A 26,006-nucleotide genomic window follows, 5' to 3' on the forward strand; every position below is an offset into this window, starting at 1 on the left:
TAGAAATAGCAAGTGAAACCGGTTTCAAGATTGTTTTACCATCCAAATCATTATATTTCTGAATGAAAATGTAATATGTAATATTTTAAATTTGAGTCATTTGCTGCCAATAGGTGTCCAGATTTGTCACAATAACAATGACTTAGGAAAATGAATTAGCCTAATAATTTAGGTTAAAACTCAACACACAAATCCTGATTTAGGCACCTAACTCCAAAGTCTCACTGAAAACATAAGCAAGCAACATTTTGCTGTAGACTAAATCTTAGTCTTTGTGTGGCTTTGTTTATATAACTGTTAGATAATTATCACATAACGCTGTTTTGATAATATAAAGATATTTACCTCCTCTTCCAGTAGATGTCACTCTTTTGCCTTGAAGGAATATTTTCCCACTGCTTTGACCTCTGAAATCCAGAAATAAGATTTTAAACCTCAGGTAACTTAGAGATGCAGCAACTCAGGTGAAAAAGGTAGATCCTTTTTTCATGCTGTGTTACATTTGCTACTCATACTTAATCCTGTCTTTACCTACAAGAGTTATTAAATGTGACTTATCTAGAATTAATATTGTGGCACAGTGAAAAGCACAACTCTCTTGTTTCCTTATGGCTGTGGCTTTTATACAAAATACCTGCAAATAGGACCACTTGATAGGTTTCTCTTTGTACTTCTCTGACCTGGCAGTCACAGGTCGAGCCGCAGCAGGAAGGATTACACCTTTAGTTTCACTGCTTTATACTTATTTCATGGCCTAATGCCTTCGTACAATCCAGGCAGGACTTTTTAAAAAAATTCTTCTCCCCTACAAGTCACATGGGGTCACATGGGTGAGGGCAGTCATATGATTCAATTATAAACACATAGGCCGGACAGCCTGTCATGCACACATACAGTACAAATACAGGCTTGTTAGTGCACATACTGTACATTCCCTGTTACTGTACCCCCGATTATCCATGAACACATCTGCACACATATGACCGGTGTATTTATGCATGAATATTCACATATTAACTCACAATGAATACAGTATTTGTAAACTGGGGCTATAACCAGAGGACCTACATCATCTAACCAATGATATTAATAATGCTGTAACATCCAGTTTTTTTTAATTATTGTAAATTAACTTTTAAAACATATATCTTAAAAAAAAAATCTTACTCCTCATTGTCTCACATTTATATTCTTTATCAGCTTTTTCCAGGTCTGGATTTATGTGTTTACCTTGAGTGAAATATTCAAACACAAGACATGTTTTTTTGTGGCAGCACCATTAATTGGGAATGTTCTTGATGTCTTATGCATCACTGAACATCAAGGTTCAGCCTGACATATTTGATATCTCTTTAAAACTTTAGGATCTCCACTAGAGTCTTAATTAAAGTTCTGTGGGGTTGAATAATTTTTGACTGCACAGCATGTGTGATGTTGAAAATGATAAAACTGAGAAGTTGTGGATTATTTAATGGGATGTGAAAGAAGAAAAACATATTTATGCTACACAAACTTAATAGCTACGTGTCTACACGTTTTCTCATAATTTTCTTGTAAAATAATGCATATCTTTACCTTTTGGGCGTAGCACACAATCTGAAAAGGAAAAAAATTCTTATGTTGAAATGCTCACTCACACACATATATGTAACCCATGGGAAGGGGTCCAGTGTAGCCATTGTTTTGCATTTAAAAGATCACAAGCCAAATATGTGAGGAACCACTTATCAATACTCAATATTCAAGGATTCAAGGATTTGTATTCATCACACCACAGAATGTACTCTGACAAGTGAAGGGGCAACAAGCATCATAAGACTGTGCAAAAAACAACGAAATCCAATAAGTATAACAAAAACAAATCTGCAATATAAAGAAAATACAGTAAGTCCAAGTACAAGTACAAAATGTGCAATTAGTACTCTTTGTCCTACGAAAGAAAAGGTATAAATAGAAGGTTTAAAATTTAAATAAAACTAGGAAAACTCATATTTACTGACCTTACCAGTACTCTTAAACTGTGTGCAAGAGATGTTAAAAACACTATATGGAAAGAATGTGTACATTAAGTGTGTAGTGGAAGGAGTAGCAGAGTAAAGGATGTGTGTTTGCTGGTTCCCCTAATTTGGGTTCCCTGATTTTGGGGTCCTGACAGGGGTCAAGATATGATGGAAAAACAAAAGAACTAAAAGACGTGTCCAATTGGTGTTCCTAATACTGGCCTAAGTGGTAACGCCAAGTCAAAGTGAAACTTTAATTTAGGAATGCAACCAATGAGATTACTTAATGGGCAGCCATAAAGAAACAAAGCCCACATGTGGAAGCTGGGGTGGAAATAGCAGTGACATGCATACCAAACAGATACCAAAGAATGAGAAGCCATTTTGACACCCTAAACAGATCGTATAAATAATGACAAAAGCTTCTGCATGTATCATCGCTTGTGTTGTCTGCCTCGACGTGCTTGGCTTGCCGGCTTCACGTCGTTTATCCTCATGACCTTCTTTAGCAGCATCTGTGTTTGGCAGCTGACTCCTGTGACTCATCATTTCCTCTCACGGCCATGTCACGATTGGTCCAGATGGCCCCGGACCAAAAAAGCCGGACTTGGGTGTCTCCTGGTTCCAAAAAACCGCAGCATTCCTCGGCCAATCGAGCAACGCAAGGCTCCAATGACATCACTGCCTGAGGAATGAACTGGCATAACAGTTGTGTGTGGAAAGTGACCCGACTAACAAGGAGGGACCGGGCGGTTTGGCCCACTCCTGCGAGGATAACAACCATAAGTCAAAGGGGTCATTTATACAGAATACAGTGCACATGGATGTATGTGTGTAAATGTGTGTGTGTGTAATGCTCAATTTTCTGATTGAGCAAATAGCAGAGAACTTTCCATCCACCCCAGAGTGCAGTTAAGGCGCTGCGGTTTCGACAAGCGCTTACACAATAACATTGGCTTCACTGAGGCCATTGAAAACATACTTTTCTGCCTGTGAGACAAAAAAGAATGTATGAGGGAAGTTGTGTAAGCCTTGCATACTTGGTCACACATAATATTTCCACTCTCTTCTTCCTCTCTCACACTCATATAGACACATATAAACTGTGTGCGGACATTTACACGATGAGGTTATTGAGAACATTCATCCTGGAGGAGGCCCAGTCGTTCTGCTGCCTGCTCTGCGCTGTGTGTGTGTGTATACACTGGGAAGCACTTCATAGGGTCGCTTGTCTGCACACTGTTTGAAAACCTGGAAAAACCATCACTGCTAGTGAACCGTTGCAGCACTCTCCTCAGGAAGTGCCTGAGAGACCCCTGAAGGTTCATTTTTCACAAGGTGAAGGTGAAGTCCACCCCAAATTGAACCATCATCTTGAGTTTTTAGGCGAGTAAATGATTCTGAAGACTGTTGAATCTATCATTTTTAGCTCATAATCATGTCTTCTCACATTTCAAGACTGGTTTTCTACTTTTTTTTTGTATCCATTATGTTGAAAAGTGGACGGTAAAAAGAAAGCCACTTAATACCTGGGTGCAAAGCAAGAAAAAAGAGGAGAAGGACTTTTTTATTGAGCTCATTGTGTAAGTAGGTACAGCTGGGAAAAGGGAGGAAAAGAAGCAGACCTTCTCCTGATGCTATGAAATAGTCTCCCTTCTCTTTCCCTCACTCATTTCCTTTCCACTCCCTGTTTCCTCCTTGTCTTTGCCAAAATGTGTCTCACAGTGGCCCTCATATGAAATGTACAAAATTGTCTTTGGGAGTTTTCAGGCTAATTGAGCACATATTGTAGTGAGCTATGATGACGAGGGAGCACACAGAGGACAAGGTGGATTGGAAAGATGGAGGGGAGAGGGTGTGGAATAATCAGGAGAGTACAAATAGCAGACAGCGATGTAAAGTGATATGTAGAGGGAAGACAAGGGAATGGGAGGAGGCGGCGTAAAGGGAGCCTGTTTGAAATGGAACATACATATAGCTTTTCAAGAAAAAAAAATCAAATCATGGAGTTAATTCATATAAAACAGTTTATTAACAACGTGAGAAAGGATTTAGACACTGCAATAAAGCTTTTTTAAAAAAAGGAATGTATGACATTTCTATATTATACATGAAGAGTAAATTCAGCTTTGGTTGAAGCTTTTCACTGTTTGAGCAAGATTTGACAATCTGAAATCTGACTGACTAGAGGAGCCAAAGACAAACAAAGGCGAGTAAATGTAAACCATGCGTAAGGCACAAAACAGGAGTATTGTATGACAGTCTTGAAATTTCCTCATTCCCTTTCGTAAACTCTGGTGCAGACAACATCCCCGGCCGTCATTGTCTGAAAGAAAAGGGACAGATTTTTTGTTTCTAAAATGGTGAAGCTCTCAGACTAAACAGTTTAATTTTAGTTTGAGTGTCTTTTTGACCTCATATGTAAATTCACTCTCCAGAAAATCTTATTACCAGTATGAGTTCTCCATCGTTGGTCAGTTCTCGGGTCCACGCTGTCTTGGGTCCCTCACCTTTCTGTAAAGTCTGTTCGCAGCTGATCTTGCTGTCTGTTTCCCACTTAGGAAAACTCTGCAGGGATTCATATAAGAAGAATGTGAATAACTGACATCATTGAAGTGCTCTGGACACTGCGAGGGCTAGTAAAGCTTGGCCGATAACTGCCTGTTACAACATTTTAATGGCCTGTCAGAAGCAATGTCCTTCACCACTCACTTAGAATAAAAAAAAAAAAACGAAGAACAGATCCTTGTATTATCATCAAGAATCGAGTTGCACTGAAATGATTTCCATATGTTTTTTTTTCTGTGCAGAAGAACTGTAGCTGCTGTGCTTGGCCAGGCAGCCTACTAGTACGCATGCATTGACATTATATAGGAATGTTACAGTGATGTGTACCGTGCAGGGACGCCCATCCACTGTGGTCTCATTGAAGGACTGACCCACAGTGAAGGAGACATTGGTGGTGCGGACGCTGGTGGACGTCTTAATGGACAGGCTCTCTTCCTGCTGGGTGATTTCCACCGCTGGGCTGGAGGCTGCCGTCACTGCAATCTTCCTCAGGAACACATTCACACCTGAACACAGGGGACCAAAGAAAAACACAAGTAATATCAAACTGGCAGCTGCGGTACGCTTTGCATTATTGCCCCAAAATTTCCCACTTCCCAACATGCAGAGATTTTATATTTTCTTTAGATAGGTGACCCATCACAGTGAAAACTTTTTCACATTTACTTTTATTAGGATGTTACATTATCACAGTGTGGTAATCAGAGCTGCAACTAACGATTATTTTCATTGTCAATTAATCTGACGATTATTTTCTTGATTAATGGATTAGTCGTTTGCTCTATAAAATGTCAGAAAATGCTAAAAGAATGTCGTCACTGTTCTCCAAATACCAAAGTAACGTCCTTAAATGTCTTCTTTTGTCCCGACCAAAGAGTTTGCTGTCATAGACAACTAAAGAAACCAGAAAATATTCACATTTTCGAGGCTAAAATCAGATAATTTGGGTGTGTTTCTTTTTAAAAAATGACTCGAAAACGATTAATCAATTATCAAAATAGTTGCTGATTGATTTCCTGTTGATCGACTAATCTGATTTATCAGCTAATCATTGCAGCTCTAGTGCTAATGCAGTTATGAGCAGGGAACATTTGGAAAAGTTTTTCACCCCTGGTGTTTAATGAAACTACTGCTTATTGTCTGTCACTACCTTTTTAACAATGTAGCTTGTGAATGTGAAGCTTTTTTTGGCAGCTGTTAAATGTCAACATTAAAATTTAATGTCACATCTTACTTGAATGCAACACCAAGGAGAAGTTGCCAAAAATGTCTGCGCTGCTGTATCGCCACACAATGATGACATGATGGAAAAAAAAAAAGGTAAAGAAATGTTCACCATGATTAATTACCTAGTCTCTGCACCTTAATGCTGCACTGAGTGAGCTGAAACCGAGGAAATCAATCTCAAAATATGTGGGATGCTTCGGAAAATGGTTGCCAGTGGAGCATATGTGGTTTTACAACATGCAAAACCACTGGTATGATCGTTAAACGACTTATGACTGTGACATTGTTAAAGTGTTAGTTCACTCCAGAATGATTCAGTCATCATTCACACAGCTCTGTGTCAGTCACAACTCGACTGAGGCTGGTATGTTGTTTGTTAGCCCTCCATATTTCAAGTGTCATCTTTCCACAACTGCAAAGATGTTTTTGTTTTGTTTGGAGCTGTGAAGAGATGAGTCTAGTAAAGAACACAAATAATCTCACTTTTATTTTGACAAACTTAAATTATTAATTTCTAGTTGACATTGTAGGTGTATGTGATGTATATTGTATAATGTGTCCTGTGTGTTTTTTGCTTTGTACTGTTTGTTATTGTGCTGTTACATGTTTTAATTGTAAAGGACTGAAAATTAGCTTTAAGCTAAATCTGGTGCAGTACATCAAATGTTAACATTTATGTTTAACACTGTACATGGTCCCAATAAATACAACACAATATGTAAAGACGATAGCTTATGGAACAATGACAACTTGATTTGTGTTTGATAAAAGCTTCAGTGAGGTTTCACTTACATTGAGGTGAAAGGATATTGATCAAAAAACCTTTAAATGGATGTGACATAAGGCAGTTACAGAACATGGGATTTATGCAGCAAGATAAACAGGATAGTGCAGGTTGAAACATGGAATAAACGTCTTATATCAACATCTATGTGCTGGGTCAGTAGAGATGATGTGATGTTTGATAAATGTAAAACAAATGTAAACTGCCTGGGGAGTTTTTTTTGCCATTATTCATAGCATTATTCACTGGCTTCAGAGAGATCAGAACTAACCCACAAATCTCATTTGACCATATTTGCTCATGTAGCGGTACTAAAGGAGGTAACACACACACACACACACTCACACACTCACACACAGATACACACACACAGAGCTCCAGATTGGGTCAGGGAGGCCCAGGGCGGTGAAGGAAAGTCAGTCTCAGAGCTGGCTGGCTACAGGGGCCCATGTCGAGGCTTAGTTCCGTTTACACTGGCTCTAATTACAACCGCATGAGGAGGACCCTGCTTCAGATGAGTCTAATCTAACATTCCTCCACAGGCTATTTGTCTTCAGATTTTTAATGGATGCCACTGGTTGGCCCTCACCTGACCCCTCTCTCTCTCTCTCTCTTTCTCTCCTGCTCTCCCCAAAAAGGACTTGAGCCTTTACAGCCTCATGTAGTTTAATATTCCCAGTGACATGAGTTAGCAGGGAAAGGCACAGGGAGAGCCACTTCAGGACACTGCTGCACCCCATTTGACCCCTAAGCCAACTGGATTTCCATCTGATAATGCAGCTGACAAAATGATTGACAGGTCTTTGTAAAGAGGATGCTTCACTTTCCTTTTTTTTTGCATTTTAACAAAAGATTGAATGGTTGATGGTAAACCAGATAACAATATGCTGTTTGAGGGCCAACTTGCATGCAAGTTAGAGTTAGAGTTTTGCATGTAAAGCATTTTTTTATTCATAGAAGGAAAAGAAAGAATGCAACATTGTCTTGTTTTGGAAACCATATTTGGCCTTTTCACCATGCAAATGAAAGAATATATATCTAAACCCTAAATGTTTTATTACTCACCAAGCGCTTTCAAAAGTTCCTCGAAATTTTCCGAAGACTTCATCTTCCATTTTCCTGAAAAGTCTGCGATTTTCTTCTCCATTTTGATGCAAACACTTAAAGATTTTTTTTTTTTTTTTTTTAAATTTCTGCAGAAGACTCTGGCTGCAGACTCCCTCTCCGTGTCCTGTCTTCCCTCCACCGTTAACCGGACCGGTCTGTGAAGTCGGTCTCCGCTCTGCCTGCATCTGCGCCTCCTCTCATTGGCTGACAGCTCGCCTGGATCCGATGCAGGTCCAGCCAATGCAGAGAGCCCTGGCAGGGAGGGACTTTCCCCCCCAGAATCTACTGCACCCTCCGCCTCTGTCGGCACGGTGAAAGATTTGGATACGAGATGGAAAAATGCACTTCCCGTAAGTCCTTTGATGTTGATGAGCAGCCGCCTCGGATTTTAAGGAAAAGTGTTAATTGTTTTTTTTTCTCTTGCATGGTGTCATGTCAGTCATGATTACTTGTCAAGAGGTGCAGAGAGTAAATAAGAGAGTAGATAAAGTAGATAATTAAAGGACTTGTTCACAGTTTCTCAAGCCTGTCTTAACAGTCAGGTGCCCAAATGAACATTATAATAAGTTTTTCTTGCCATTATCATTCTTTTTGTTCATACTGACCATTAGAATCCATTCATAATGTATTTATTAATGTAAGTGATGGAGACAAAATCCACAGTCCTCCTTCTGTGCAAAAATGTATTTAAAAGTTTATCTGAGGCTAATGTGAAGCTTCAGCCGTCCACATTACCCAAATCAAATAAATATCTTTCAAAGTTACAGTCTTTTTAGTGCCAAAGTCTCTCTTTTTGTTATTATACTCTCACCGCAGTTCAACAGGGAAACACTGGGGAAACACAAAGAGGGAATTTGATGCTAAAAAGACTGTAAATGTGGCAGATATCCACTTCATATGACTACCTCAAACCGCTGAAGCCTCATATAAGTTTCAAAAAAACCTTTTAAATGCATTTTAATACCGAGTATGAACAGGAGGAATGAAAACTTCTTTCAGTGGTCATATGGATACCTGACTGTTTAAGACAGATTTGAGAGGTTGTGAAACTGTCCTTTAAACATTTCTTTTTAATCTGAAGCCATCTGTTCAGTTTTCAAACATTTGGAATGTGAAATCAGATAGCAGGTTCATGTTTTCAGGTCCAGAGTGGGGGGTTGGAAAGCTGATAATGAAAAAGCAAAAGATAAGGAATCCAGCTGGAGGCATCTATCCAGGAAAATCACCATTTTTTTACTAAACAATTAAACAAAAGAATTGAGAAATCAAGACAGAGGAGGAACATAATCAAACAGTTTTATTTGCCACATGCTGACTTCTGCCGCCATCTTTGTCTTTGTCTGAATTGGACAATGCAAGTTTCATATCTTTAGGGCGACATGTTATGTTTGTAAACAAACAGAGATATGAGACATGTTACTTCCTGTCTAAGGCCTTCTGAGTCACTTAACATGCATCCCGTTGTATAACTCAGAATTCATCTTAATTTATACAAGAATAGGCTGTAACTATGATTATTTTTATTATCAATTGATTTGTCAGTTACTTTCTCGATTAATCAATTTATTGTTTGGTCTATAAAATGTCAGAAAAATGTTGATCACTGTTTCCCAAAGTCCAAGATACGACCTCAAATGTCTTGATTTGTCCACAACCCAAATATATTCAGTTTGCTATCATGGAGGACTGCAGAAACCAAAACATATTCACATTTAAAAAGCTGGAACCAAAATTAATCAATTATCAAAATAGCTGGGGATAAACTTGATAAACTAAATTGATCGACTAATCGATTAATGCATCTCTAAAGAACAGATCATGCTAATGCTGAAATCATTCAGTTCTGACATGAATGATGTATATACTGTATAGGCAAAAGTATACATTAATTGAATATATCTTATATTGTAGCACTAATAATATAATTATAAATGAGTGCATGAATGAAATGAATACATGTAAGAAATGGCCAGCATATGTGTGTGTGTATATATCTATATATATATGCTATACAAATGCTATGTATATGTATGTGTACACACCCCTTTTTTGTACTGTGTTACTGTACAAAGTCAAGCTGAGAGAGGTTGAATTGAATTGACCTGGATCAAAATGACTGATATTGTTAATTAACTGATTGATACAGAACTCAAAGTGAATCTCTCTCTGCTTAATTAGCGTCACCTGATGTTGATGTAAAAGTAGAGTGGACATTTAGAGTATGATGAAAATTTAAGATTTGATACAACAAAACAAATATTTTTTTCAAATGTCTCAATTGAAAAAACTCAACTTTTACGTTCACAAATAATTTAAAAAAAAAAAAAACCTACTTAAAGCCACCAGTAGGTCTCTATTCCATTACCTCAAGTGACCCCTTCTACTGTACATGTGTTGTAATGGTATAAAAAAATAGGTCAATCACTCATTTCTCATCAAGACTTAATGATACTATCACTAACTATAGTAGAAGGCCAAATGGGAATAACAAACAAAATAAATACATAGGAACAAATAAAGTTAAAATAAATTAATAAATACATTTTTTGAACTGTCTCTAAGTATGTCAGGGAGAAATTTTTATCCCCAAATGGAATAAAACTTAATTTTCTTTAACTTGTAGTCTCTCCTTCTCTTCTCTTCTCTTCTCTTGTCTTGTCTTCTCTTCTCTTGTCTTCTCTTGTCTTCTCTTCTCTTCTCTTCTCTTCTCTTCTCTTCTCTTCTTTCTTTCTGTCTTTCTTTCTTTCTTTCTTTCTTTCTTTCTTTCTTTCTGTCTTTCTTTCTTTCTTTCTTTCTCACACACTCACACATTGCCAAGAATATCTCATCAGGTCTGGATCAGAAGGTTTGTCTCTGGAAACATGATGCAGTGCATTCATCCAACAAAAGGAGGTGTGATGTTATCTGTGCAGGTTGTCTCAGCCTTCCTCCCTGTGGCACCATGCAGGTACAGTACGCTATAGAGTTACAACAACATGGCAGTTCACCTCACCTGGTATTTCATACAGAGAAAGAACATTTAAAGGCACTTTTTAATGCAAATTAGAAATACCATCCAGGGCAGCATTCACCGCTGGCTGACCTCAGATGGAGAGAGGGCGAGGACAACAGCAGCCCAGGGATGAGAAGAAGAAGAGAATGACCCCAATGAAAGGATAACACTGGACACCTCTGTCCCTGTTGCTATGACAACAGTTTAATAAAGCTGTGATTCCCCTGAAAGCTATCTCCCTTTACAGAGACTATTATAACTGCTGTTTGGTTCACTGTGCTGTAAGGACCTGAATTTTTATTTGCCTTTCTGTTAATCACACTGTTGTTATCTTCGCTCTTTATTAGTGAGATTGCTGCACCGTTGGGTGTAGAAACTTCATTTGAACCTCAAAATGTGTGTCTTCTTCAGGAGATGTATGCTATTACTTTTTTTCTAGCATAGAAACATGTATCGAGACATGTACTGAGACATATCAAAACACTCTCTGGAGGCTTCAAGTTTTCACATCACATTTGTGTAAGTTGAATATTGGACCAGCATTGGCTTCCATACTAATTGTGATGTCACAAATCACGCTTGTAGGCCCACCCCTAAAAATCAGATTTTCAGTGGACACAGAAATTTCCACTTTCAGCAGATAAATGTGAAAACAAGCTTACACATACATCATTCACAGTGGAGCTTAAACATCCAACTGTAGGAATAAGAACAAAAACATTTTTGAGTGGAGGGGGGCTTTAAGATTATGTTACATAGGCTACAGTAGAGTCTTTAAGGGATAATAAAGTGCTAAATGATTTGGATTAAGTATTGTAATCCAGTATTTACTTTTATGAACCTGAAATGTTGGCAAGGTTACTAAAAGATTTATAAAGTAGGCTATTTATTTTGTTCTGAGTTGTAAATCTTAAAAAAGCACATCTCAAAATAACAATAAAAAATAACATAAACGTTACAACGAATATATATGTGGAGAAATCTCTAAAAAAACTGCTATAAAGACAACTCCAAAACAGCACAGAGTTCATTTAAGAGAACAGTTGAGTGAAGCGTCACCTAGCGTTGATTTATGTAGCGTTTCTTGTATGCGGAACCTTTTACACTTGGGTGTTTCCAGACGGTCAGCGTTTCCGTTAGCACCGGTCCCATCATGGCGAGGCACCTCCGCTTCGTAGCGCGGACAGTAATGGTTCGAGAGGGCGACGTTGATGCAGCGTACTCAACTTTAAACAGGTGAAACGTTTGTTTTTATTCTTATTAAAGTAGCTAAATAAGGTCAAATGTGTTGTTTACAAGCTAATATTAGCTCATGTTAGCTATGTTATCCTTCCGCTCAATGTCACAGAGCTGCGCCTGCGCAGTGGTGTTTAATTTTGACGTTTTAGTGATTTAGTCGGTTTCGTCTGATATTTATAGGAGTCTATAAAAGAAAATAACATAAGCACTATTTAAAATGTTAAAGGAAAATTTATCTACAGTAACATCATAACTGCTACCAGTAGTGTTGCACTAGCAGCAGTTGTCAAGTTATAAAAGTCTGACAACCTTCAGTTGGATGATTTTTATGCTTCCACTAACACAGTTCAAAGACGCCAGTTACTGTGTACCTGAAATGCATATTTAAAAAAAATCCAAATCGTTAGTATGTGAAGGAAGAAATTCATGACGACATGGACCAAACAAGTGGAGACAGCACAGACATAACGTTATATAAATATCACCCATCTTTATTTTACAGTATAGTCACTTCAGAGTCCTTTGGAAATGATTGTCTTTGTTAAGAAGGTTGTTTTCCATCTGTTGATAAGAGGATACCTCATGCCTCCATAGGGTTTTCGCTGTGGGTCCAGATCCAAGTGCAGAACCAGTAATTTTCACAAGATAGTTTTGAACATTTACTCACTAACCATTTCACTTTTGAGTTAAAAAAAATGGCACATGGTTTGTCACAATCCATTAAAAAATTTCTAATTAAAATAAAAGACTGTAAAGCCTTGTTATGTTGATGTAAAAACTCGCAGAGTGCTTTCTAGATTTTGATTATGATGTGTTGGTAAGTAAAGTTGCAAACCTTATGATTTGAGAAAAGAAATAGCTTCTGATGTCTAAACCTTATTTATAGGTGTATAAGAATATAAATCTTTGTTTGGGTTTCTCTAAAGAGTCGTAGTTCAGAGAGTCATGTATACTGTCAGGTAATTTGAGGAACTAGTTACAAGTTTTTTCTACTACACTTGTGTTACTTTTTATTTAGAGTTCAAAGTGTCCTGGATGTCTGATTGTACCAGTCCCATGCAGATGAGGAAGTGTGTCCTCCTTTGTTAATATAATTTTAACTTCCAGTTCACTGCATGAAGCTTTAAAACACCACTGGTGGTATATTGCTTCTGTAAATGTAGATAAACATTATGATACAATCAATTTATGCAATTAGCCTCTGCATGGCTGGAGATACCTCCATTTTATATCTGGTAATTGAAGCAGGTTTATGTCTTTTATGCTTAAAAATGAAAATAATTTAGGAGGAGAAAACATTTAGGAGGAACACTATGTCATTTATTTGGTATTATTTATTTACCTGTTGAATTGACAGTCTTATCCACAGCCCAAATTCCAGCTATTCACCCATTTTTTTCACATATTCTAGGCTCTTGTCCCAGGATGGGATTATTGAAACAGTGAAGCGCAAGCGCTACTTCGAGAAGCCCTGCCAAGAGCGCCAGCGGAAGAACTTTGAGAACTGCAGACGAATCTACCACACTGAAATGGCGAGGAAAATTTCCTTCATCTCCAGGACAAACAGAGAGGATCCCTGGGTCGGTTGCTAGTGAAATAGACTGTGATGAAAGAGGGATGCTATCAGTGGACTGGTTAAGTTGGGGGCCAGCAAAGTGGAAGAATCAAACAAAATCAACACAATGTCACTATTACGTCTAAATGAAAAGAGAAATACTGAGGAAAGTGACTTTCATGTTTTCACATTTTGTTTTTTTTTTCATTCCACATTGAAAAGTGCAGTTCTTGTGCTTGAAGAGAAATATTCACGCTTCGTTGATGAACACTTGATTTATTACATTTTGTGTTTTGAATCTTGTCTTCCCACACCATCTTAATAGTAAAGAAGCTAATAAATGTGTAACATTTTCTGACAGAACTGTAGTTGGTGAAGAAATATTTATACCAATTGAACTGTTAATTAAACAAAGGTAGTTGTGGATGCCTTTAATGTCAGACATGTTTTTGTGTGAATGTGGTCTCAGCTCAGCAGGAGCTTGGTGTAAATCAATTAAAGGTCACTCCTCCCCAGTGTGGTGTTAATGTCCACTAAAGATTTCAGCCAACTCCCGCAAATTCCCATATCAGCCAAAGCTTTCATCTCAGAGGGCCTGTCTTGTTGTCTCTTCTCTCCCACGGGGGAAGTTAAACATTTGCACCACACTCACTTGTCAGAGAGGTTAGCAGGTCATGTTGATATCCTGTCCTGAGGCTTCAGTCAGCGGGTGTGGGAATAGTACGGTAGATGAGCAATATTTTACACTGAAAGAGAATGACTGCTGCTGACTGTGGTGCCTCTTTTTAAAGGGCCAGTTCACACAAATTAGAAGGAAACATTTTCTCATTTACCCCCAGTGGTTTGTTGCTGTGCAGCTAATTTTGGTCTCATTTGTGCAGGTTGATAGATCATTCTTGTTGCTTACAGCATTGAAAAATGTGAAATGTATACATTTAAAAAAAATGTATACAGTAATGTGTCTTTCCATTCACAGACCTCAGAGCCCCTGAGAACAGTTTTCATGGGAACTACTTTCTGACAAAGGAATAATCCCTATGTAAACTGTTCACTGTGTGTTCTGTGGTTTAATCACAGCAACAAAGATATTTTTGGGGGAGGAGATATCACTGTTGATATTTAACAACCAAAGTTCCATTCATCTCTATGTTATTGGGTTATAGGTTATCTCAAAAACTAAAGGCAAATAAAACAATCTGCATGGTTACATACTGGCAGTTAAAGGACAAAATATGTCTTTCTGTAACTTTGGTGAACTGAACCTTTTAAGAGTTGAAATGGGATGGGCTCACCTGGAAAAAGTGATATCAATTACTTCTGTTCACCAGTAGGTTTTTACGAGGGAATGTTGCACAGAAGGTTTCTGATTCAGTTTGTGCTGTTGCTGTCAAAGAGCAGTAATATGAAATGTGCAAATGTTTTTGTTGGCTCCTTTCCAACATGCACACACACCCTCCTTATCACTGATGAAATAGTAAGAATATCTACCACAGGGTGGACAAAATTACAAACATTTATCAGGCCACCTGTTACTACCAATCAATATCTAGAGTTTTTCCCTTTTTTGTTTACTTTCCTATAGATATCATCTGCAACAATACCATTTTGGCTGCAGACTTGCAGCCAGATACTCAGTGCATAAGCTGGCTAACAGCAGTAGACACATGTAGTTAAGCATCTGCACAATCATGCAGCAGAACCAGCCCTTAACTGTTTAAAAAGTGTTCACTGTTCTGTACAGATAGCTATTGGTATTGGCCACTACTGTTTGTATAGTATCTCTATGAGCTGATAGTATTGACTGTTTGCATGGTAATGGTATCTATATTAGATAGGAGTATGCATGCACAGCCAAACCAGAGAGGGCAGGTGCTTGGCTGCAAGTGAGCAAAATCAAGAAATAAATGAAATAAACAGCTTGCACGTGACAGGGCTCCAAACATCCACTTAACTTATTTATTGCACCAAGGTGACGTTTCGAGCACCACTGCTCTTCATCGGACTGAAGAGCAGTGGTGCTTGACATGTTACCTTGGTGCAATAAATAAGTTGAATGGTATCTATATTACAATCAAAAATAAATCTAGATCCAAATGTCCCTATGCAAACTTAAGGAGCACATTCTAAGCTTGTTTTTGCAAGGTACCAAGGAAACTCTGACAAGAACGCTAAAAACAATCCACCATATAAAGAACATTACATATAGGCCCTGTGGTAGGGTGTGGAGGACCCAGTTTAGATTGTCTGGAGGTCTGGACTTCTGTCTCTTATTTAAATCATTAAGTCATTTGTGGCAATTTTTGAACATGTATCTAAGTCTTGAAAGATGTTTCACCACCTGGCTAAGAGTCAAACTGAAACTGACACTCTCCTCCACACCCAGTATTTGTGGCAGCATCTTATTTGTTTCATGTCTTGCATTCACTTACAGTAGCTTTTTCTTTATTCTGCTATACCACTTGCTTCCTAAACTTAAACAAGTAATAATAATGATTATTATTATCAACATCATCATTATCACCCCTGTAAACAGCCTTCTCAGTGGATAATTATCACATCCTCCTGCAGGTGGCAGCATTATATTTTTTGCATGTGACAAAACAAGTGATTCACTCCTGTAGGATATAGCAATCTTATTATGTAATTATGTAAGACTGCATGCGTTCAGAGCTTTCTGTCTCTGGCTTTAATATGTCTACGATGCCATATCTCATTAACTTTGTCTGTTCTATCTACTTGAGCATGAACAAGAGATTGGAGTTTCCAGAGCACAAACAAAAAAACTGCTTCAGAATAACGTGTGCGATGAGGAAACCTAAGTCACATGCGGCTCCATTTGCTGAAGGTGCCCACTATCCTTAAAAGCGTGTAGCCATGAATTGATTAAAAACATGTTTGTTTTTATGTTGGGATAAAGCTATGGTGTGGGAAACAAATATCTGTAAATATGCTGTAATTCCCCCTCCCCCCCTTAAATATTATTGCATCAGGTCTGATATAGAGAGCTAAATGTGACATTCCCATATTTTCACCGCAACAGATGCCAGCAGCTGCCGCGTGCAGCTCGTCTTGTTCTCCAGCCACACCATCAACACGTGCTGCTTATACAGGCGCAGCGGGATCCACGCATTTACCAGCCAACCGGCGTTCTGGATGCCGCTGATTGGCCAAGCCCCCTGGCCAATGAGAAAACATCGAATTGCTGGTCAGCCAATCGTAGCGCTGGACCGTTTTGCGCACGTGTATCGCCCGTTGCGCTCCGTGGGTACTTTCTGTGCGGGCTGGGGAGAGCTGACAAAAAGTAAACTAAACAGGGGAGACAAGAAGCAAGGAGGGACCCACCGTAAACAGACTAATAAGCGTTGACGCCTATGTCCAATGCCGTTAGCTTTGCTGCAGTAGCTTCTGACGGACTTGAATTTTTATTGATTTGTTCAAGCAGCGTTTACGTGCCTTCTTAATCTTCGCCGTTTTGTTTTTGTTTTAGTGGATCCACGCCTGCTTCGTCTAGAAGGTAAGAGCTCTCAACTGACATTTATTCTGTCTTCAGGGAAAGTCATCTGTTTTTTTAAGATTATATAATTATATATAATAATGATAATAATACATTTATACATTGTTCCGCACTCTTTATTCATGATGCTAGTCAAAGTGCTACAATATTAATAACACACAACAAACAGCACAAAGAAAATTAAGAGGATGAAAAAGCCTTCCTGAATAAAAAGATTTTTGGTCCTTTTTTTAAAAGAGACTAGGGACATTTCTGTCACGTTGTCACATTGCCTAACTACATTATTCATTTTCTGACGAGTTGGATTCAGGAATCTACAGTATCAAACTGCTCCTGTTTTCATGGATGTTGGACGATAGTTAGTTAGAGATACAGCCTGACCGATATATCGGTAAGCCGATATTATCAGCCGATATTTGCCTATCACGGCTATATTGGTATCGGCTTATTTGTATACACATATTTTTTATTTTTTAAAGTTGTATAGGCAGCATTCTATGTATATTTGGATTTTTTTCTTAATTCAAGTTAAATATGTATGTACATGTTTTTTTGTTTTGGTTTTTTTTAATAGTTATGCATAATTATTAAATTAAACTGTAACATATCATGCCTCCATTACATATCTTTGTCACAAGTGTTTAATAATCACATTTGAGGGATCATTGCAAAAAATGTGTGTTTATGTGTATATTCTGTATATACAAGATTATCGGCCGATATATCGATATCAAAAATTCAGTATCAGTGGGGCCCTAGTTAGAGAAGTATTTTCTTAATGTGTGAAATTTGGTTCTAGAAATTATACAATTCACCACAACTGTGTTGAAAACAAGACTTTTCATGTGAAACTATCATGTTAATGGCTTATTATTGCTGTTGCGGTCACACAAGGTAACCACCAGTCAATAGTGAATATAAACATCTGTTCTCAGATGACCCAACAAGTTTCCACTGGAGTGTGCACACTTGGGTCACTTTTGAGGACATAGACTTACATTCATATCCTGGAGACCCACCCTAACCTAACCCTAACATTTAACCACTGTCCCAATAATCAGCTTTTTCCCAATTGGGGACATGCGTTTGTCCCCAATTGGACAAGCCGTCCCCAATTTACTGGTCTTTAGTCTGAAATGTGTCCTCGACAGTAGGCTACACGTGCACACACACAAATTTTGTGCAGCTATCCTTGTTAGGACATTGCATTGAGTGCATAGAGTGTTTTGTTTATTAATTTAGAGAGTCTGTTTGATTCCAGATCAGATTTTGTTTTCATGCACACTGCCAATGCAACACCATGTCTGCACTATGATAATATAGTTAGTGACTGCTACTTGACATGTCACCTGTGTAAACTGTGACCCGGACCTTGGGAAATGTGTCCACTATGCCGTCTTAGTATCCAATTTATTAAATGGCTTGTTAAACCAATTCTAATTCTGTGTGTGTAAAAAAAGCGAGGCTAAATGTGAAATATGTTACTGATTATGCCAAACATATTCCCTTGTGATGCATGAAAAAGCAGTTCACTATTTTTATCCTATAGTAAAATATTCCTTTTTTTGCTTGTTTCTTGACAGTGAGTTCATTTTTCTCTCAGTAGTCTAAAAGCCCCTGAATACTTGATTTGAAATCTGAAACATTTCTCTATAACACTCTTGACTAAGCACACAATAATCAAAGTTCAAGTTATTATAATTATTATTATGAGTTGAACATTAAAAAAAAATAGTTAACCTGCTTTATCAGGACTGTGTGGGTGTGGTTTGATCAGATTTGATTGACAGAGGCCTGGCAACAATGTGACAACTGTCATCAGATGGTGATTCAAATGTTGCAATAAGTTCTCATTGGTGCATAGACATATGTGTGACATAACCTTTTTCAGCAGAGCCCCACCCACTTCAAACCAGTGAGAAGGGCACAGATAAAACCAGAAATGTAGAAATCTCTCACGTGAGTGTGTGTTCATAAGACACCAACACTTATCTTGTTGGGAAAAAATAAGTTTTCAGGGCCTTTAAATTAGCCCAGGATCAGCACCTTGGAAAGTGACATACAAACAGACAGAGGCAGCTAGAGTCTTAAAAATATGTTTATTCTCTTTTTAGCAGCAAAATCATCCTGCACAAATACACAAGATAGAAGAGAAAGGAGAATGTACTCACTAAATATCATTACCTCACTGTTGAGTTCCTACAACAAAACATATGTTACTATATGTTACATTAAAATAAGATAATATTAGATAAAGTCACTAAATACAATACTGACAACAGAAAAATATCATACGTTATTTATATTTTAAAAATATTATATTGATGTGAAGTTGGACTAAACCCTATATGTTCCAAGTCGCTGTATGGATATGATACGAAGTTTATACAATTATAAGGATAAACTTAATGAACTATGGTATGGATTGTTTATTTGTTTTTATTTTTTTATTTTTAGAGCGAATACCAGTAAATCATTGCACTGTTATGCATGACACAGCATGAGTCAACTTGTGATAGCCGTATCGGTATTTTATATGCCTTCTCCCTATGTGATGAACTATCAATGTGATGATCGTTTGCCTTTTCTTGTCTTGATTCTACTGTACTTCCTGAGGCACACAACACAGTAGATCCAAAGTGCTTTACAGCAATAAAAAAAGAGAAAATAAATATAGAGTGAAGAGGATAATAATAATATATATAATTAAAAGTGATAAAACCATCAATGGCTGCACTCAGGTCTGAAGTCAAGAGGATAGAGCAGTTACCTGGGTCACTCTCAGATTTTAGAAAGAAAGGGGAGTTTGGAAATTGGCATATAATAATTAAGGAGTGAGGTATCTATTGATGACTGATTGGATGCTGGGACCAATGGCAATTTTTGATATCGATATATCGGCTGATAATCTTGTATATACAGAATATACACATAAACGCACATTTTTTGCAATGATCCCTCAAATGTGATTATCCAACACTTGTGACAAAGATATGTAATGGAGGCATGATATGTTACAGTTTAATTTAATAATTATACATAAATATTAAAAAAAACTCAAAACAAAAAAAACATGTACATACATATTAAACTTGAATTAAGAAAAATTCCAAATATACATAAATGCCAATAACAATGACTGCCTTTACATGTTTCCTAATATCCATATTACTATTATGATCTTGTCTTGTTATTTTCTTCTGTTTAAATAATTTCCAAAAGTACTAGCAGTCATCCCCAAAACACTGACTATCAATATAGAGATAATTGCTCAAAAATATTGTGACTTTTCATTTTGCCAGTATCGTCATCATTGACCTAATAGCACTGTCTGAGCCTCAATCTGCTCTTTTTCTCTATTCTTGTCCACAGATGAATTCACTGGGCAGTTCTTCCAAATGGCCATCTTACGACTCGCTTCCCTCCACCTCAAGCTTTTTCCTCAGCGAGAGTGAGCACACTGAGGATGAAGCAGACATCTTCTCCGAGGGAGAGGGGGACAGCGGGACAAACAAGTCTTTCTCAGTTGATGAAGGAATGATACTTTCTGGAAGTCACAGTGATTACCCAAATCATTCAGCTAAGTTGTACTCTGGGTCTACGAATGAACAGTCTGGACACTGTCCTGGCCAAACTAAGCATCCCGACTCAGCTCCTTCTCCTGGCGTCGCCACAATAGGTTCATCATCAGCTACACCTGGAGACCTGGCCTTTGCTCAGAAGGTGGGCAAAATCTATGACTTTGTTTTAGTCTTTTTGTCAGACAAATAGCTGATCAGTTGTAGTAGTAATATATAATAATATTCCTTTTCCTTATTTTCCCAGTGTGCAGATTTGCGCAGGTTTATCTGCCCTTTGCTTGAGCTTCTACATGGACTTAAGGCTGGGCGATTTGACAAAGGTATGTGGTTGAGCAATATCCAACAGTATTATCATCTCTTTTTCTCAAGTTTTAGTGCATACCATCCTGCAATTAAACCCCCTAAGTGTCTATTTGACTTGACATTTGGACGCTATCTTGTGGCAGGTTTAACCAGTTTCCAGCAGAGTGTTGCCGTTGACAGACTGCATAGGATTCTGGGAATTTTACAGAGGCCTGAAATGGGGTAAGACCAAGAAGCAAGCCTATTACTAGTGAAAATTGGGCTATTATCATTGTCACTAATACCCAGCATTCTCATTAATGCTTTGTCCTTCACTTCCTATTTTTTCTACAGTGAGAGATACCTGCACAACCTGCTGCAGATAGAGATGATGCTCAAAATTTGGTTCCCTCAGGTGGCAGTTCAGCCCACAGTTACATTAACCCAAACCATGACTCCCAGACTCTTACCACGCTGGCGCCAAAATCAGCTCCACATGCCAGTTAAGGTGAGTTTCATACTTGATGTTGATTCCATCTGACAGTGCCTTCACAAGTGTGTATTAATCAACCCAAATATCATTATCTTTTATTTAAACCAAATCGCTTTATCAACAAAGCATCCATGTGAAATATATTGGTATAATTAAACATAAGAAGGTACCAAAACATAACAAGATGAAATGAGAGAGCAAAACAATAGGAGGAACTATATCGAGCATGCTAGTAACAGGGTTTAAAGACTTCATTCAACAAATTATACTGAGTCTGTAGGCTCAAACTCCTCAGGCCTGTTGTTTCTCTGATAGCTATTATAATGTGTGTAAGACCTTGATTTGTTATGGTTGTTATTTTTGGTTCCCATTCCAGAAGCGAAAGCTGAACTGGACAGAACCTGACGATACTGGCACAGACCCACCCAGGCATACGCACCATCAACATGGAACACATGGGAGCTGTGAGGCTGAAACATCACTTGACATCACATGTTTACCTGGAGCACCTAAAAAACAGAAAACTCCCAAGGAAGGAACAGCTGAACCACCTGTGGCCTGCTGGGCAGCACGACACGAGTTTACAGAGAGCACCGGCACTTTAAGGAGACCGTCGTATTTTTGCAGCAAGAAAGAGAATAAGAATTCGAAGCAGCCTGAGATTGATCCACCCTCCCCGTGCGCCAGCCTAACTGCGACACAGGACAGCTCAGTATCCACAAGTGCCGCCATTACTACAGCTGACTCACTTTAGCTGGCCTTAGCTGACCTTGCTACCACATGGAGGTGCCACAGTATGCCAGCCAGAGTGAGGGTAAAGGGTGGAATAGATTACATAAGCATGAATTTAGACGTTTAGCCAGTCTGTGATGGCTGCAAGGCACATAAAACAGAAGAGGAGGAGGGGAAATGCAGAGAGACACATTCATTAACCCCTAACTACCCAGTGTGGCTTCCAATTACACTGGAGGTATTGCACTATTTTACCATGAATTGTATGTATATTGTTTGTAAGAGTATCGGTTTTGTATTCACTAAGTTAAAAAAAGAAAATGTTGGAAGTACTTATGTTGTTTGTTAATACAATCAGAGCTCTGTTTTATATTTTTTCATATCATGGATTACAGCACAAAGTACAAGATTTCATGGCATTATTGAAGAACAGAAATGACAATTAGTCAGATAAAAAAGGTAATTTGAAAATGTCACCTTTTTTTTTTACAATTTTGTTGACCAAATGATGAATTGAGAAAATAATTGGCTTATTAATCGAAAATCAAAATAATCCTTAGTTGCAGCCTTGGTACAGTTACAAAAAAATCTTTATATCACATGATCAAAAGGGCAGTTAGGGAAAAAATTGCCACCTTAGTGATTGTAACATATAGTGTGGCAAGGATATGTATCCGCTGCCAAAAAGTGCCAAACAAAACCATTTTGCATTTCCATTCCCACCAGAATTCACAGTCACTGATTCTGTATCGTAGAGCGCTAAACAAACACAACTTATTTGATTCAATATAAATAAGAATATATGTAGTTGCACTTCTGATAAAGCAGCAAAACACTGCACAGAAAATACCACAACCTGTTTGATAGATAATGTTTGAGATGATTGGGAAAATGGAAGCTGCTCAGCTGGACGTTAAACTGTAAGTTAGTCCTTCAAGTAGCCAGTGAGTGAACTTGTTTTGTATAGAAAGACTTGAAAACACATATTTTATTAAAGACATGACTTTTTAGTAACTGCTTTTTAAAAAAAATAAATAAAACGGGCAAAATATGTTTGGTCCTGTGTAAATTGGAATACAGGTAGATGTATCTGCACTTTGGATGACTATGAGGAAATGTTACATATCTAGCAACACTAAAGAGTTGTGATATTTATATCCGTTTAAGAGGATCAGTACTTGAAAACCGTGATTTTCAACGGCAGATTTATGGAGTCAAGCATGTGTGACAGCTGAGATGAGTGCTTCACAGTTGTTTGACTCACGGATTTTATAGGCAAAACGTGTTTATTTGATCATTTTTTTTATTTGTAAATGTATAATTTTGGCACTTCATATGGGAGGTGTTGTTCACATCAAGTATATTCGCTTCAAAACGCTCCAAATGAGATCTGTGTCATTACGAGGGGAAAGAGCAGCTTCTGTGTACCATAAAAATGGATTACTGACTTGCTCTTAAAAATTTTATAAGTATCGCTCAAAGTGCTTTACTATTGATTATAAAACATGGGATAACATGGAGACATGATAAATGATATTTCCATTCCTGAACACACAGTTTCTTCCTGATAGCATTTGATTTTTGTACCACCATGTTTTAAATTAAATATCATTCATGTTGAATGGCGTTTCGTCTCTGGTGTTTTGTCACCAGTCAGCCTTACATATATGACATATAGAGAGGTAATCATAAATTTGCCTGAGAAATAAATATATCATCAGTCATGCAAAAAGTTATTATTTTGGTAACAATAGTAAAATTGCGACCTCAGCCACATATGACACCGCAAACAAAATGTGCTGCTGCATAGACGTTCCTCGTGCTTCGCCGTTCATCGTCACTGGCACTGAGTTTAAAATGGAAATTGTATTCATGTGGTGGAGAACAATTCTTCAGTGTAGAGTTATGCTTATGTTGTTTGGGTATACAAAATGTTGCACTCTACAATACAATACAGGCAACGTGTTTCACATCTTTTATTTGTGAATAGGAGAAAAACTTACAGTAGAGTAAAAATTTTACTTGCGAGTCATGTGTCTCCTCTTTCTTGTTGTTTCTGCTATGTTTCTTTTAATGAAATCGCCGTTGTTGATTGATTGACAACAGCACATGTTTTTATATATTAAATGAGTGATGTGTTAATTAAAATACCCTGTGTTTGTTGATTTCTGGAATGAAATACACTGACAGATTATTATTATGCATTATATAAACCAAAGTTTGAGTTATAATTTACTATTTACTTTGCATAATTTAAATGCAATGTAATTAATCACCTTAATACCTTAATAATAAACACTGTAAAAATCTATAATTGTTAAGCTCCATAAGACTTAATAAGGCATAAGACTTTAGTAGTTCAATTTTTTGCTACTTTTTATGTCTACTCGACAAAAAAGATTTTACATACAAAACAAATCTGCTTACAAAACATGATACATCTCTGTAGACAGTAACATTAATTAGTGTTAATAATCAAATGGTAGCTCGTATACGATTGAATAACACTGAAAAGGGTCAGAATACTCTTACTTTTGATATGCTTAAAGTAGAATACATTTTATTGATAATACTTCTGTACTTTCTACTTAAGTAAAATTAGGAATGCAGGGATTTTACTTGTTATTGATTATTTTAACATTGTTGTATCGTTTGACTTAAGTAAAACATCTTAATACTTCTTTCACTACTGTTTCCCTGTGTTACAGATAACATGCAGCAGATGGCGCTATCAAAAGAAGCTTTTTTTTGTTTTCTTTTTCCCTTAAATCTTTATTTATTTACAACAGAAATACAATAATAATTGTATAACACAAAAACTGTAAAAAACAAAAAAAACCCAAAAACAACTACAACAACAACAACAAAAAAAAACTTTGTACAAGCCAGAGGAGTCCAATGTCCATTCATTGTAAGGCCTTTCAGGGTTCAAATAAAATGTACTTCCTTTAAAATATTGAAAGTCTTCTTAGCTTTTGTGTTTTTCACATTTCCGAGTAAGGTGCCATACTGCTTGAGTTCAACAATAAAGCAATGAAAGCAGGTTTGGAGCCAGACCTTTTAGATTTGTGGATGTGGGATTTACCAAAAATGATCAGCAGCTGAATTTTGTAGGTAATATTGCTATCCAACCCACTGAACACAAAATATAACATCAAATACATTAGTCTGTTTCTTATTTATAAAGTTTTGCATATCTAACCAAAATACATTTGAATGAGCACAGTGGAAAAAAATAAATTAAATATTGTTTTCCCATCTGAATTGCAAATAACAGAAGCATAGTCTATATTAAGACTAGGATAACTGCACGAGCACAATCACTGTGCAATAACCCTCTAACACTATAATATCCACTGTACCTACAAATTATACATATTTATTTGGTTTAAAATACAAAATGTGCAATACATTTCACTCATTACTGTGTATCTGAACAGACTGTATACACTGTACATAACCACCTATTATGTAACATGTCATTTTTTTACTATTTAATATTTATCTCAGTACTCCTTTCACTCTTCACTTCTTTGCACTATATGTATCCTGTTTACAGTCCACAGAAACAGTTTCAGTTTCACCTGTATGGGCTATATAGTCATTCCTTGACCTTGTGTATCTTTCTGTAGATTGTTGTGTTGTTATTTTGTTTAAGTACTTTGAGAGCCACTAAACCAGAGTCAAATTCCTTGTATGTGTAAACACACTTGGCCAATAAAGATGATTCTGACTGTACTGTATTGTGCTTTGATTGATCCAGGATTTTAGTTTTCTAACCTTCATCTTGGGCCTTCTTCCTCGACCTTCTAACCCTCAATCAACTTGTGGACATTTCAGTCATTGTACGCATTGACATGTGCACTTTATCTGTGAGCTGGCAGTTTGTTTATTTTATTTCGTTCAACTTTGTCATCATTATTTGTTGGTTT

At 37.3% G+C, this 26,006-nt stretch overlaps 3 protein-coding genes and 1 long non-coding RNA gene across 5 annotated transcripts; 3 read left to right on the forward strand and 1 right to left on the reverse strand.

Moving 5' to 3' along the window:
- Window positions 1-4,013: 4,013 nt before the first annotated feature.
- On the reverse strand, window positions 4,014-7,949 carry crabp2b (cellular retinoic acid binding protein 2, b). The gene is made up of 4 exons (XM_044335777.1): window positions 7,645-7,949; window positions 4,896-5,074; window positions 4,452-4,568; window positions 4,014-4,326 (listed from the first exon to the last, which is right to left on the reverse strand). The coding sequence occupies exons 1-4, from the start codon at window positions 7,724-7,726 to the stop codon at window positions 4,276-4,278; spliced, it is 429 nt and encodes a 142-aa protein (XP_044191712.1). The 5' UTR covers window positions 7,727-7,949; the 3' UTR covers window positions 4,014-4,275.
- Window positions 7,950-7,952: 3 nt separating this feature from the next.
- Window positions 7,953-10,922, forward strand: LOC122969800. Of its 2 annotated transcripts, none has more exons than XR_006399088.1 (3): window positions 7,953-8,036; window positions 10,518-10,633; window positions 10,733-10,922. It is a non-coding gene; the product is annotated as an uncharacterized LOC122969800 (long non-coding RNA). The 2 variants fall into 2 exon arrangements; XR_006399087.1 differs by having other exon boundaries at window positions 7,958-8,036; window positions 10,505-10,633.
- An 843-nt stretch (window positions 10,923-11,765) lies between these two features.
- mrps21 (mitochondrial ribosomal protein S21) lies at window positions 11,766-13,987 on the forward strand. Its single transcript, XM_044336644.1, has 2 exons — window positions 11,766-11,914; window positions 13,329-13,987. Exons 1-2 carry the CDS (start codon window positions 11,832-11,834, stop codon window positions 13,507-13,509), a joined length of 264 nt encoding a protein of 87 aa, XP_044192579.1. The 5' UTR covers window positions 11,766-11,831; the 3' UTR covers window positions 13,510-13,987.
- A 2,751-nt stretch (window positions 13,988-16,738) lies between these two features.
- On the forward strand, window positions 16,739-25,150 carry ciarta (circadian associated repressor of transcription a). Its single transcript, XM_044336288.1, has 6 exons — window positions 16,739-16,986; window positions 20,359-20,709; window positions 20,812-20,887; window positions 21,014-21,092; window positions 21,204-21,357; window positions 21,719-25,150. Exons 2-6 carry the CDS (start codon window positions 20,359-20,361, stop codon window positions 22,094-22,096), a joined length of 1,038 nt encoding a protein of 345 aa, XP_044192223.1. The 5' UTR covers window positions 16,739-16,986; the 3' UTR covers window positions 22,097-25,150.
- The last annotated feature ends 856 nt before the right edge of the window (window positions 25,151-26,006 follow it).

Source organism: Thunnus albacares, chromosome 19 (assembly GCF_914725855.1).
Source record: "Thunnus albacares chromosome 19, fThuAlb1.1, whole genome shotgun sequence".
In the NCBI taxonomy this organism is placed as follows: domain Eukaryota; kingdom Metazoa; phylum Chordata; class Actinopteri; order Scombriformes; family Scombridae; genus Thunnus; species Thunnus albacares.

Coding starts and splice junctions, on each gene's coding strand:
- crabp2b (XM_044335777.1), bottom strand. CDS start 7,726: ATGGAGAAGAAAATCGCAGACTTTTCAGGAAAATGGAAGATGAAGTCT. Junction 4,569..4,895: donor TGGATGGGCGTCCCTGCACG/GTACACATCACT, acceptor GAATCCCTGCAG/AGTTTTCCTAAGTGGGAAAC. Junction 4,327..4,451: donor ACGATGGAGAACTCATACTG/GTAATAAGATTT, acceptor CTTTTCTTTCAG/ACAATGACGGCCGGGGATGT.
- mrps21 (XM_044336644.1), top strand. CDS start 11,832: ATGGCGAGGCACCTCCGCTTCGTAGCGCGGACAGTAATGGTTCGAGAG. Junction 11,915..13,328: donor GCGTACTCAACTTTAAACAG/GTGAAACGTTTG, acceptor CACATATTCTAG/GCTCTTGTCCCAGGATGGGA.
- ciarta (XM_044336288.1), top strand. CDS start 20,359: ATGAATTCACTGGGCAGTTCTTCCAAATGGCCATCTTACGACTCGCTT. Junction 21,093..21,203: donor TTACAGAGGCCTGAAATGGG/GTAAGACCAAGA, acceptor TTTTTTCTACAG/TGAGAGATACCTGCACAACC. Junction 21,358..21,718: donor AGCTCCACATGCCAGTTAAG/GTGAGTTTCATA, acceptor TTCCCATTCCAG/AAGCGAAAGCTGAACTGGAC.